General features: G+C 41.7%; 1 protein-coding gene across 1 annotated transcript in view; it reads right to left on the reverse strand.

The window, feature by feature from the left end:
* DCPS (decapping enzyme, scavenger) overlaps positions 1 to 13732 on the reverse strand; it is a 50481-nt gene that overhangs the window by 14116 nt on the left and 22633 nt on the right. The window contains exon 3 of the mRNA XM_074216370.1: positions 2381 to 2526. Coding sequence (XP_074072471.1) covers positions 2381 to 2526 — 146 coding nt within the window. The remainder of the gene's footprint in view (positions 1 to 2380; positions 2527 to 13732) is intronic.

Consider the following 13732-nt stretch of genomic DNA (forward strand, 5'->3'; position numbering starts at 1 on the left):
AGGGAAGCTAGGTACCAGAAGGAGACAGACTGTCTACAAAATATACTATAGTAACCTTGGTGTTTAATCTGCATAGATGGCATGATGTCCTCACATGCTGAAAAGGGTATGTTGGTTAGGAGAGGAGAAAACAAGGGAGGATGACTAGGATGAGGCCTATGTTCATCCCAAAGAAGAAAGGGTGAGAGTCATTGTAACTTTTGTTACAATGCATTGATTTGCATTGATTTCTGAGTCCACTCTGGGATATCCTTGGGCATCTGTCTTCATTTCTCCTGCTATGGGCATGTATGGGTGTGGGGGACTCACTCCCCAAATTTGATTCTTGTATCTGCCTCAACGGCCATGCTGGTCAGTTACCATTTCAGGGATTTAATAAGGAACAGAGCCCAAAGTCACACAATAGACTCTATATGAGAACATGAGTAACCCCACTGGAGGTAGCAGCAGGGCCACATGTGATGGTGAGAACAGACAGAACCTTCAGGTCCCCTGCAGCTAGGTGCAGCAGGCTCAGCAAAAACCAACATTCCCATCTCGGTAGCTCAAACAAACCTTCCAGAGTAGTCTGGGAGTCCCAGGGAAAGTGCCTGGCTCAAATACCTTTTCTCTCCCCTTCCCTACTTCTCATGATGGTTAATGCCTTTTTCATACGCCCTGGCACCAACCCAGCCCAGAGAGAGGGAGCTGGGAAACCAGAGAGAAGAGTAATTGAGATCACATTGCAATCTGCCTCTGCCACCAAGCTGTGAATGATTCCCAAGGACCAGTGGAAGGGGCGGGGGAGAAGCAGCTGGCAGACCTTGGACCTGCTGAACCAGGCAGGCATATGAAGAAAATCACACACTCCTCTGGAAGAGTTCTCTCTCCATCAGAGTCTGGAAACAACCTCAACAAAAGGTTAAGGAGGGCCAGCTCAAACTCACAACAGGGAAATAAGAAGCCATAGTTGGAGCAATGCTGAGGTATTTCCACATTATGGATTTTTAAAAACAGGCTCTACTTGGAGGGCGCTTTAGAAAGAACATGTGTCTCATGCTCTACATTCAGAGATGGAGAGTGTTGAAGGCCAGGCCTTGAAGCAGATGTGGCACATTCTTTTGGCATCTGCTCACCACAAAGAAAGGACACTTGCGGGGAGGAGCCTGGTTCCACTTCCAGGGAGTGCTCTGTCTCTGAGCTGACTCAATTAGCTTCCCTACCAAAAAAAAAAGATCAATGCCTGAAAAAGTTTTGGTCTAAGAAACAAAGAGAAGATTGAAGTCCTTGTCATCAAGAAGGTCTCAGTGCTTCTTCCCACTGTCTCCCTCCCTTGATTCTAGGACCTTCTGTTAACCACAGGCAGGAGACTGAATTTAGTCCCTGTCTCTTTCAATGAGCAACAAGGTGGCACAGGGAGATCTTTAAAAAGGGACAGCTTATTTTAGTGGGCAAAGGGCTTAACTGGAGCTAAATTACCTCTCCAATAGAGTTGCTTCCACTTTCTATGGGTAAATATAATGCTTACAAAGTGTAAAATGCTTTAAAAAAAAACTTGGAAATGAAGAGTTTGTGAAAGATGAATTTGATGAGAATGATGAGAATTGTTGAAATCAATCACATTTTTAACTTCAAATAGTCACAGTCAAATTCTGAGCTGTGATGTCCATTGGCCTCCATTAAACAGGATAGGGCCAAGGAGAAGTTAGGTTCTCCTGGATAAATAGCATTCACATTTGGTCTAGAGAAGCTGAAAAATGTTCAAAGGATTAGATCAAGCTAAAAATTTAGGTACTGGATAAAGGTGCCTTCTAAGTCATTGGGAAAAACAGTGCTCCTAGCAAAGGGCTCTGTCTATATAGGCACTTAAGTATTTATTGAATTGAATGTAGGATCATAAAGAAAGGGGGGGGGATGGAAAATAGCATTTCATCCTAAGCTTCAACCTTGAGACTAGAGAATGCTTGACCTACCCCCAGGGAAAAGAGTCTGGATAAAGGAAGTCCAACTATGATGAATTCATAATACAGACATGGTTAATTTGGGAGCCAAGCCAGATATCTAAGTTCTTAAAGTGGATATAAAGTCCAGCTTGGTCGAGGATCCCAACTCTGTTTAATCTCATTGTGACATTCCTTGTTGACTCGCAGATTAGGGATATTAGAGGTCCCCTTCATTTTATAGATGAGGAACCTGAGGCCCAGAGAAGTTAAATGATTTTCCCTGGTTTACAAAGCTATAAATGTTTTCTGACCTCAAGTTCAGTGCTCTGTTCACTACATTACATTGCTCTTTCTCTTTCCCTGACTCCCAAAGTTAATGCAGAATAAGTTCAGCTTTGGATATAGGACCTTATGATATTCATTCCTGTGTCTATCTCTTCTGGGACAGCCAAAATTACCTGGATGCTGAGGCTCTGTGAGTCCAGATAAGGTAGAGTGATGTTCTTGTAATCATCCCCAGTCTCCCGGACCAGATGGAGGTCCTGGCGTAAGTATTTTTTCAGGTGCTTCTCTGTGGCAGGGTAAACCACAGTTGTCTTTATATCTATAACCAAACCAAAGGACCAGTTAGCATAGCTTTCCTAAACACACCTCAAACAGGCTTGGAGTGGGGTGGGAGGATATAGAGGGAAAGAAAAATTCAGAGAGAAAAAGGTTATGGGGATTTAAGAAGTGGGCCTGTTGCCTGTCTCTTTAATGAACCACAATTAGGAGAAACTCTTGAAGGTTTTTTTTTTAAATGTAGTCTAGGTCCAGGAGAAGAATTAAGGAACTCCTGACCTTGGTCAACCTTCCTTGCCTCCTCTTCTGGAAATTCATAAGGTAGTATAAAGTAAGACATATGAGAAGGTCCTGACCTTCAGCAATTATTATAGGTGGCTTTTGCCTAAGATAAAATTTCTGGGAACCCCTAAGCTTGGTATATTCTAGAAAAAAAAACAAAAAACAAAAAAATCCATTCTGCCTCCTTAAAATCCACTAGGCATCAATGAGAGGCAGCCAATTTCTTCTTTTGTAGTCCAGGTTCAACTCAATATTATTTTGCTCAGTAAGAGGTCAGTCACTTCCTAGATATAGAATTATAAAATTCTTTGAGATGTCAAAAGGCAATGTGGAGAATTTATTTCAATGATTACTCATTGCACAATTTCCTGCTGAGAAGTGAAGGGTACTGAACTCTGGGGGTAAGAAGCAAAAAAGAACAATCAAAAGTGATTTTGGTTCCAGGAGAAAAAAGTAATTAGACCAAAAATGGCTCAAATAGGCTTTTTCCTCTGACTCACCAGAACTTTTCTGTTTCCCTCATAGTGGGCCTTGTTGTGGGGACTCTGGAAGAATCCCTTGATTTTTTTTCCCCTTCCTAATAATTATCTAGCAGTGAAAAGAGCCACCTCAGGAAGTAATGGGTTCTTCTTCACTGAAGGAATATCATCAAAGGCTAGATGACTACCTGTTAGCTAGGGAACAAAAAGAATATGATTCAGGTATGGGCAGGTTGAATCCAAACATTTCTGAAGTCACTTTATTTTGGATTCAATGATTCCCACTTCTGTTTTGAATTCTAGGAAAGTGGGAGTAAAAGTTGTTTGTACAGACTCCCTTTGCATGTGGTAGGGCAGTTGGAAGCACAGGTAGGCCTCAGTCTGTCTGATTCTTCTGCCTGGCACCTACATATACCCGTAAGCTATAAGCCCACTGTAGTCTATGGTTTCTTGGCCTCTTAAGAGTAGGAAGCTACCAGGGCCCACTAACATGTCTCTGTCTGCCAGGACTTGCCAAGAAGCCTGCCTCAACATGGAATTACCAGCCACCCACTAGAGGAGGAAAAATGAGCAACCCTATTTTGCTTCTAGTTAACGTACCTCAACAGCTCCTCCCCTGCCTGTCCACCCCTAACAACTAGGTACTGGTCAAAGTGTGTTTGTCGGTTCATTCCTCCTTCTTCCTTGCCCAGTATTATCTGGTCTCTGAAATTGCACTGACACCCTCTAAGGACATCTTGTAATTCTTCCACCTTAGCACAACTGACTTCTTGTACTCAGACCATACTCCTTCAAAGCTCAGTCACATTCCAAAGACTAAGTCCTGGGTCATCACAGTGGGAAGATGGGTTCTTTGTCCAGTCTCAGTGACATAGCAGTGACATGATTTCTCAGTTTAAGACAGATATCAGTTGACAAGGAGAGATTGTCCCAAGGCTGATAGCCACAATTTGAGAAACAGGACCACTAAGAACATTAGGGTTTTTATTTTTGAAAGCATTTTTTTTTGTTTTATGTATCAGAGTCTCTGATAAATCCACAAATCTCTCTTTGGCACCCCAAATACACTTGTGGTGTTTGTCAGAGAGCCAGAAACACATTACCCAGCAACTCCATTCAGGACATCTGGCTAGCAGCCAGTGCCCACTGCAAACTCGATGTTGATAACTTTGTCCTCACACTTAAGTCAGATGATAGGGTTTGGATGTGTGGATTCTATTCCTGGGAATAAATATTCTGCTTTGGGGTGAACTGGCCTGGCGTGTTCCCTTTTCAGAAAGGGTAAGATCTGGTGACTCCTTTAGCTCATAACTCTGCCCTAAGGGCAAATTAGCCCAGTTCCAATCTTCACATTGCCATTCTTAAGGTGAACAACCTCAAACTTCCCTTACTAGCACATTCTTAAAAGAGACATTCAATTTTCCCTAACTTCAGCCAGTCCCCCTGTCCCTATAGTTCTCTTCCCACAAACAGCCCTTGAGAAGAAACATAAACAGTTCCAACTACTTTGGGAGAAACATAAACAGCTGGTGACATAATGAGGCGATAGGGAGATCAGGCACAGAGGCTCCGGAAGCAAGAAAAGAGGAAGGCCCTGCGGTTTATGACAGTAAAGATCGACAAATTCCACTCTGCATGGAGCCTGGAAAGTGGGGGAGGGAGAAGTAGGCACCATGACTCTCACTAAAGCCTCTGGACATAGGACTTTGGTAATGGAATTGCAAGTATATGCTATGAGAAGCCAGGGATGAAACAGGCTCTGGTGGTGAATGAGGGAAAGAGGATTACAAAGGGGGGGAGGGGATTAATCTTACACCAGTCATAGCTCTAGCCTAGCTACCTTGGCTACTACAAATAAAGGTGCTTTTATGACTGGTAGCTGCATTTTCTTCCAGAATTTGTCAGCTCTGGCTGGTCCTGAATGGGAAACTGTGCTGGATAATGACTTCAGGGAAAGCAAACACTTTGGCTCACTCATGATGACTATGTCTCAGCTTCCTGTTGATTTCCCACCACCATTCTGCAAGACTTTCAGTTTTAGGAGAGGGAAATGTTATTTAAATACTTGGTCCTAGAATTTTTATCATTTTTTTTAAAAAAAGTGTTGGGGCAGCTAGATGGCACAATGGATAGAGCACCGGCCCTGGAGTCAGGAGGATCTGAGTTCAAATCTAACCTTAGACACTTAATAATTGCCTAGCTCTGTGACCTTGGACAAATCATTTGATCCCATTGCCTTAAATAAATAAAAAAAGAAATGTCCAGAATTTTATCCAGAATCCACCATCTTTTCCCCTAGTTCAAACCACATCTAGAGGACAATGTTCAGTTTTGGTCACCATATTACTGGATGGCTAATTGACATATTAGAGCAGATCCAGAGGAAGCTGAGCATGAGGGTGAGGGGACCAGAAATAAGAACCTATTGCAAGAATTGTGGGTATTGGCTTGAAGATGAGACTTGGGAAAGAAATGATCAAATATCTGAAAAGCTGTTATATAAGGAATTAGATGTGTTTGCTCTCAGGGGACAAAATAAGAAGGTAGCCTCAGGGAAGTAGAGTTTGGCGCAATGTGACAATTAGAGCTATATAAAAATGGAACATGCTGCCTTGGACATAGAGGTCTTCTAGCAGATGCTATATCTTCCTTTCTGAAGGATACTTTGGGGAGAAATTGGATTAAAGAAGTAACTGAAGATCATTCCAAGGCAACAACTCTGAAACACCTATCTTCTCATGTTAAAGTGGAAGGATTTACTCTAATGGGAGTATGATTCCATGTCTAATGGGACTATTTAATATCCGTACCCTAATCAGGCAAGTAAAGCAAAGGAGCCTATACTTAAGAAGCATAACAGAAGGAATCCCCCCTAGCCCTAGGGCTCCTTTAACTAAGTTTTAGGGTCTCTCAAGGCACTGGAGAAAAAAAGTAAGATCAACGTGTAATAAAAAGAACAACGACTTGGCAATCAGGAGATATAGTAAATACCTACTAAGTACAGAATAATGTTCTGGAAGATGTTAGTTTGCTTAAGACATGATCCTTGCCCTCATGGTGCTTACAGAATAAAAAGAGGGATATCAGAAAAAGTTAATTACAGGATGGATAACTACATCAAGTATAGAACAGAATACTATATGAGGTCTTTAAGGGAAGATTGTTATTGAGAGGTTTGGCTTGGGGATCTTAACAGCCCTCTGGATTCCCTAGGAGGATGCCATTGAGTTGTACTTTAAAATATTCAGGACATTTTAGGTACAGAAAACAGTATGAGCAGAGACAAAGAAGAGGGAAAGCATTTGATGTATTTAAGGATATTACTATGGTAGTTTAACTAGAGTAGCAAATGTATGGAAGAGAACAATATGAGAGAATGATTGCAAAGTACAATGGTACCTGACTATGGAGAGCCTGGAATGCCAGGCAAATAACTTTAAACTTCACTTAATAAGATGGAGCTACTGAAGTTTTTGAGTAGAAGAGTGAAAGCTTTATATACAAAGATGGGTCTGGCAAAGGCATTAAGATTGATTAAAGAAGGTAGAAAGTTATTAAAATTGTCCAGGTAGGTGTGAATAAAGGTTTATAAGAAAGTGATGATAGCAGGAGTATAAGAGAGACAGAGAAGACAACTGGTGGTCTGAGAGTTCAGGAGAATTGGCCTTCTTCTAGCCTTGCCCATTATCTCATCTTCCATTGCCCAGTTTCAACAGGAGCTGGGGGTTCCCTCCCTGGCTGAATGATGATCTATCTAATCCTGTCCCTCCTTGAAATAGCCGAGAGCCTCAATGTTGCCTAACTTTCAAAGTCATTAGTCAAAAACTATCTGCCTTGTCACTGCTCCCCTAAAATCAACCAGACCTTTCCATTTGCCCTGAAACCAAATCCTTTTTTATGTGTTGTCTCCCTAATTAGAATATGAATTTCTTGAAAGTGAGGATTTAAACAACGTTTTATTGTTTTTCTGAAAATGAAATGAAGGAAGTGAAGGAAGGAAGGAAGGAAGGAAGGAATGGACAGGAGGAGGGGAGGGAGAAAGAGAAGAAATTTTCTTGCTTTCTATTTGTATCTTCAACACACCTTTGGCATAAAGTGCTGAACAAATACTTTATCAATCCATTCTATTCTGCAGAGAAGAATTTGACAGAAAGTAGAGGTACCTTCAATGTGAGAGATAAGAGATAGGGAAAAGTTCAAGACAACATTGAGGTTTCCAACAGAAAAGACTGAGTAAATAGTGACACTACAGATAAAGATGTAAAGTTAAGAGGGCTAATAAGCTCAGTTTTGGATACATTGGATTTACAATGATTGTGGGACATCCAGGTGGAGATATACTAGAGAATAACAGATATATGGAGCTCAAGGCAGGAGATATGGAAGACATCAGTAGAGAGATAATGGTTAAAGTCATGGAATTAAGGGAGATTGATTAGGGAGAAAGAACACCAAGAAATGGACTAATGAAGGAGACTGAGAAATAACAGTTGGAAAAGTAGGAAAATTAGAAAAATTTATTTCTGAAATATATTCTGAAAAATAGAAAACATCCAGAAGAACAGAGTGGTCAACTGCAACAAACCTATACAGATGGTAAGGAAGAAAAACAAACAAAAAAATTCAGTGAACTGGTAGTTGGGAGGTTACTCCTGGGCCATCGCCAGTTTTCTTGACTTAGTCTTGCCATTGGTTTCTGATGAATCTGGAAGAAAGAATGCTTGAAAGTCAAGACATCATTCTGTGATGCCATGCATCCTCTTCAAAAACAAACACCCACAAGAAGTCACTCATGACCTTTGGGATGGATGATTGATGCCAGGGATTGAGGAGATAGTGGGTTATAAGAAAATGAAGACTAGACTTGTCTCGTCATGAACCTGGATAGTCACTTCAACTCTCATGGTCTCAGCTTGAAAAACTGAGGGACTGGACTAAATGATTTGAAAGGTACCTTCTTCCTCTAAAACTAAACTATGATTATATTAAAGTCACTAAGGATAAGGAAATAAATCTAGACAGATGTCGTCCCCTAGATCCATCCAAAAAAGATTAATATAAGAGGGGAAGGCAGAAGCAATTGGGAAAGGGACTAAGAAAATTCTCTTGAAGAATATGGAAAAGGAGCTTGAAGGAAATCAGAAGGCAGGGGGGACATGAAAGGGAATTAAAGGAATAAAGGGCACTCAGAACAAAAGGCACAGAGATAAGATATAGAGTGATAGAGGGTTCTATTCAAGAAACATCAGGGATGCCAGGGTTATCAGGATAACAAAGTACAGAGAGGGGAACAAAGTTTGAGATGACTGTAAAGACAGAAAGGGGCCAAGTAAAGTAAAACCTTAAATACCAGCTAGAGAATTTTATATTTCATTTCAGAAACGATAGGATACCATTTAGTTTACTGATTAAGGGGAGAGGGCAGTTTGACATAATTGACCCTTATTTTATGTGGCCAAGGAGACAATGAACTGGAATGGCAAAGGACTTGGGACTGACAAGTACAAGGCTATTGCAATAGACCATGAGAGATGGGAAGGCAGAAACAATCATCAGAAACTATCAGGAGACCCCTGTGATCATTCACACTGAGGTGGAAAAAAGGAAAGGGAAAACAAAACTAGAGATGGTCACTTCTCCCAAAAGGGGGAGACCCATTCACCTGCCTGCATCCATATTATCTGGAGCCATCCAGTGACAGCATCCTGTAAGAGCAGTAGGGATATCACTTAAGACCCAAGCTCCCACTGAGCTTCAACAGGATACAGATTCGATATTATCAGACTAACATGTGATTGGCATATTGAAAGGTACACAACAGATACAAGACATATGTTGTTAGATAGAGATTAAGTATTGTTAGACTTAGAGAAAACCTTGTCTTAGGTTCTCTCTAGTTCTGTTACCTGGGACAAGACACTTAACTGCCCAGAGCCTCAGTTTACTTCTCTGTAAAATGAGGAAGTTGGACTGAATGGCCTCTAAGATTCCTTCCAGTTCTAAATACAGGATCCTGTGAACTCTCCTTTCTAAGGACTTGGCTTAGGTTTGAAATCTTGGGTTCTCTGGAAGAGTAGCCAGACTAAGCCCACCTAGCAAGAAATACTAATACAGATAGTTCTTCTTGGTCTAGCCAATAAACAAGTCAGTTTAATTTAAAACCATTCTTTTCCCTAGCCTAACTTAGATTCCCCCCCTATTTCACCATTTCAAATCTACATATCAAAGGCAACATTTAAATATAAAGTGGTTGCCTAAGGGCCAAATTCTCAAAGTAGGAAGGATTTCACCTATGGGGTTAGACACAGTTTCTCTAAGGAATATCTTCAGTTGGGTGACATAATTGCTAAAGAACCTAATTCCTAAAGATTTAGGAGAATAAAATTACTAGTACTTGAAAGAAAAAAAAAATCACAACTCTAGTCTTGACTAGTGAAAGATGCCAAATGAACATCCAAGAGATTCAGATTAGCCTAGGACAGGAAGGGGAGAAAAAAAAAATGGGGCAAATGAGGAATTGCTGTTAGCCTAAAACATACCTTTTTTCAGACATATACCTTTGCCTTTTGACAGCTCAAATAGCCATGTTGCCAGTCTTTTGGCTCCAGTGCTCTTGGGGCTGTCCCCAAGCCCTTTGTCCTTCCTCCATTTGCTGTCACAATACCCAGGACTAGCTGTTTTCAGTGGCAGAAGGTAAGGGACAGACCTGCAGGTGGGAGCTGAATGGAGGACAGTGAAGAGCAGATGCCTCTCTTTTTCCCTGCCAAACCCAGATTACCCAAATCCCTAGGAAAACGCCACTGCGAATGAAACACGAAAATGCAAACCACAGGCAGTCTGCTCTCCTTCCCATACACATGTTCAAACAAGACTGTTTTCCAGTGGTCCCTAACGACTTCTACTGCATGAGGTCATCTGGATGGCTCAGGCTGCGGTTTTGCTCTCCTTCATTACAATAAGCCAGTTTCTATTTATCTGACCCAGATGTGCTAGGCCTAGAAAAGAAGGGAGAAACAATAGAAACACATAATCTGGGAAGGAAGATTTTTTTCCCCAAAACAAAGTCAAGGCAGATCTGTAAAGAGCAGTGTAGAAATCTTGACTTGGCTGAGCATGAATTCAGACCCATGGTCAGAGATGGTCATTGCAATGGAGCAGAAGCAGAGAGGAGATAAATGCTCACTTTCTGGGCCAAGAGTTCTTAACTTTCTTTAAGTTGCAATCCCGTTAATGGACCCCTTCTCAATATAATGCTTTCAAAATGCCTAAACTAAAATCCACTAGTTTACAAAAGAAACCAATTATTAAAAAAAAAAATTGTGTGTGTGTGTGTGTGTGTGTGTGTGTGTGTGTGTGTGTGTTTAAGGCCAAGTTCAAGGACTCCAGGTCCTATTCTAAGGCCTTTCTCTTGCTACTTAGCACTCTCCATCATCTTCAACTTAAGGTAAAGAGTAAGAAATAGGACTGGAGATTAGAGACAGACCAGTAGTGGTTGGGTGGCTAACAGCTGGGGGACAGGAGCCTAAGAATTACAGAATTATTCTTCTACTCTCAGGGAAACTGCAGACATACCTCCAAAGAGAGAATCAATTGGGCCAAAGGGTGTGGTTCAGTTGCTGGAATACTCAAAAGCATATCCCCAAACCACTAATTACCTGGTACCACTAAAGATTAAGTCTGTTTTTGAGACAGAGGCCTGGTTTTAGCCAGGTTTTCAGTCTGCCAGCATTCATTTATAGGACCCTAGCTCCTCTATCTCACCTTCAATTTTTTGAAGGCCATGGCAGAGAATAGGGACTCAGACTTTTACTTTCCTTAGTCACCAGCCACAGTAGGCTAGATGACAAAATGCCTAGGAGTTGAATGAATCTCTAGTTCAAAATCAAATTCTGTTGTCCTAAGCACAGCTCCCATACCCCCACCCCTATCCAGAAGAGGACCAGGAAAGTATATTTCAATCTATACTCTCATTGCTGGCTTGACAGGAATGGGGGTAGGGGAGAGGGGGAGAAGAAGAGGGAGGAAGGGGAAGGAAACTATTAGACAGATTATAGGAAATATATTGTATGGCAACTTCTGTGTCACTCAGCAATATGTGAAGTTCAAGACAGCTGACTCTTAGTCAAAGTATGGAATTACACATCCTACTGAATTGTAGTTCAGAATTTTAAACTCCACAACAAAGAAAAAGTATATTCTAAAAGAGAGAGAACATGCCATACCATATCATCACATAAGATACCTATGAGCAATAAAAAAAAAAGTAGCCTCTCCCCCTAAGTGTTTATCTCATCATTTCCTTACTTCGTATTGAGAAAAACATAGATGTCAAGTGTCAATGGACAACTAATGGAAAATATGCTATTAATGTCCTGTGTGTGACTAGGGGTAGGCTGGACCAGTGAAGAGAAAGGGGAGACTGGGAAAAGGTACAGGACAGTATTCTCAAAAGAGGGTCCAGGGGCTGGATTGCACAGTAGATTGAACCCTAGAGTCAGGAGGATCTGAGTTCACTTACTAGCTATGAGACCTTGGGCAAGTCATTTAACCTTAGCTGACTCCAAAGAGTGGGGGCAGTCCAGCATCATCTAAAACTTAAAGTTAGTAACACAGAAAGGCTTTCAGGAAATTAACCACTGATCTGGGAGAGTCAAAGGGAGCTGGTTACCACAGGCTGGAATTTACAGATGGAGCCAAATGAAGAAATGGAATAAGCTAGCACTGTGGGTAATCTGGTTCCAGCCCAAGCCCAGCACTCAGGTCCTCTGAGTAAGCAGAACTTTTCTGCTGACAAGGGCCCTAAGCTGCCCACCAAGACTTGGGCCTTGGCCCCAGGGCTTCCACCTCAGAAGGAGAGCTTGCTAGTTTTTGCTGGCTGTGGGAGCCTACGTTCTGGTAGCTTGAACATCACCAATTGTCAGTAGAATCTAAGAAGCTCCTGTCCTCCAGCTGTTAGCCACCTAACCACACTACTGGTCTGTCCCTAACCTCCAATCCTACTTCTTACTCTTTACTTTAAGTTGAGGATGATGGAGAAGATAAGGCTTTCAAGAGAGAGAATGGAAAGAAAATCTCAAGCATACTAAGAGATTGTTACAGTTCCTGAGGTAGAAAGGAGTGAGTGGGTCTAGGCAGAAGAGGGAAAGGAAGCAAAAAAGGAGAGGTAATGATAAGAAAAGTTTAGTAAGCAACTGGTGCAGATCTTGACTTTTCTTCTCTTTGAGGTCTCAAGCAAAGGTTTCTTTTAAGGCATAGTCATTTTTTAAACTAATTAATGAATTTAATATATATTCTGTTCTAAAATGCAAGTTGTGAGTTATAGAGATTCACAGTATGGGCTTCACTTTGTGTTCTTCTATATATGTAAATGTTCATGTTTATGTCTGTGAGTTTCAGAATAACCAAAAAAAAAATTTAAGTGAAAAAAAGGAGGATAAGAATGATAATGATAGCTGAAGTACATACAACCTGTTCAGATTTACAAAGTGTTTAACATTCTCCATGACATTGAGCCCCTCAATCACCCTGTGAAGTAGGGACTACAAGTACCTAGCTACATTTCACAGATTAGGATCAAAAGAAGGATATCTTTCTGAGTAGCTGTCCTTGGACTGTGTTCCAAGAAGAATTCTCACATGGAGGCCCAAGGGAGATGGGACACAGTTAAAAGTCTTATACCAGCCAGTGGTGGAGAGTAGCCCTCACAGGATATCTAGACTCAATCTGCTCTAACTCATACTACCCCTGCCTCCTTCCAAACCCTCAAGAAATACTTGAGGTTTGAAGTACACAAAAGGGAAAGAAAAGAGCCTGATGCCTTTAAGATCATTGGGAGGGAAGGCTGAAAGCAAAAAGACATACTAGAACCCTGTCCATTCCTCTTGTTTCTCCTTCCTCCTGCCTGTCTCAGGAGTTCCACTTAAACTACAGAGTGGACATCAAACTCCTATTCATATGGAAAACAAACCTAAGTCTCTTCAGTCTTCAGGGACTCCCTCTGCCCCTTTGCTCAAAAAGTTCCCTCTTTTCCAGAAGGCCCCTTCATCCAAACCTTACCCCCAAAGCCCTGGTTCATATTGTACCTCCTACTGGAAATCTTCCCTGCCCGCCCAGGTGCACAGGGATGTCTGACTCTTCTGATCTCCTGCAACCCTCATTATCCATACCACTCATCTGACATGTGATAACAAGTTTCCTTTGTTCCATGGGTTGCTGTGGCCAAAGAATCTATCCCTGTGGCTGGCCAACTGACGAAGAGCTTCTCTGTACTTAACTAGGTTGGCCTCAGAAAGCAAACTCAGTCTGCTGCTGGGAGGAAGCCTTTCAGTATGGTAGAACCAGCCTGGGCATGTGCATTGCCTGCAAGATCCGGGGCCACCTTCACACCAAAATGGGGCTGTCAGAGTAGGACTTTGGGAAGACCTTTGTGAGCAGGCTCAACACATTATTTGAAGGTGAACAAGAGTAAAAGGTGTCACCAAAGAAATA

Source organism: Macrotis lagotis, chromosome 1 (assembly GCF_037893015.1).
Source record: "Macrotis lagotis isolate mMagLag1 chromosome 1, bilby.v1.9.chrom.fasta, whole genome shotgun sequence".
Taxonomy (NCBI): domain Eukaryota; kingdom Metazoa; phylum Chordata; class Mammalia; order Peramelemorphia; family Peramelidae; genus Macrotis; species Macrotis lagotis.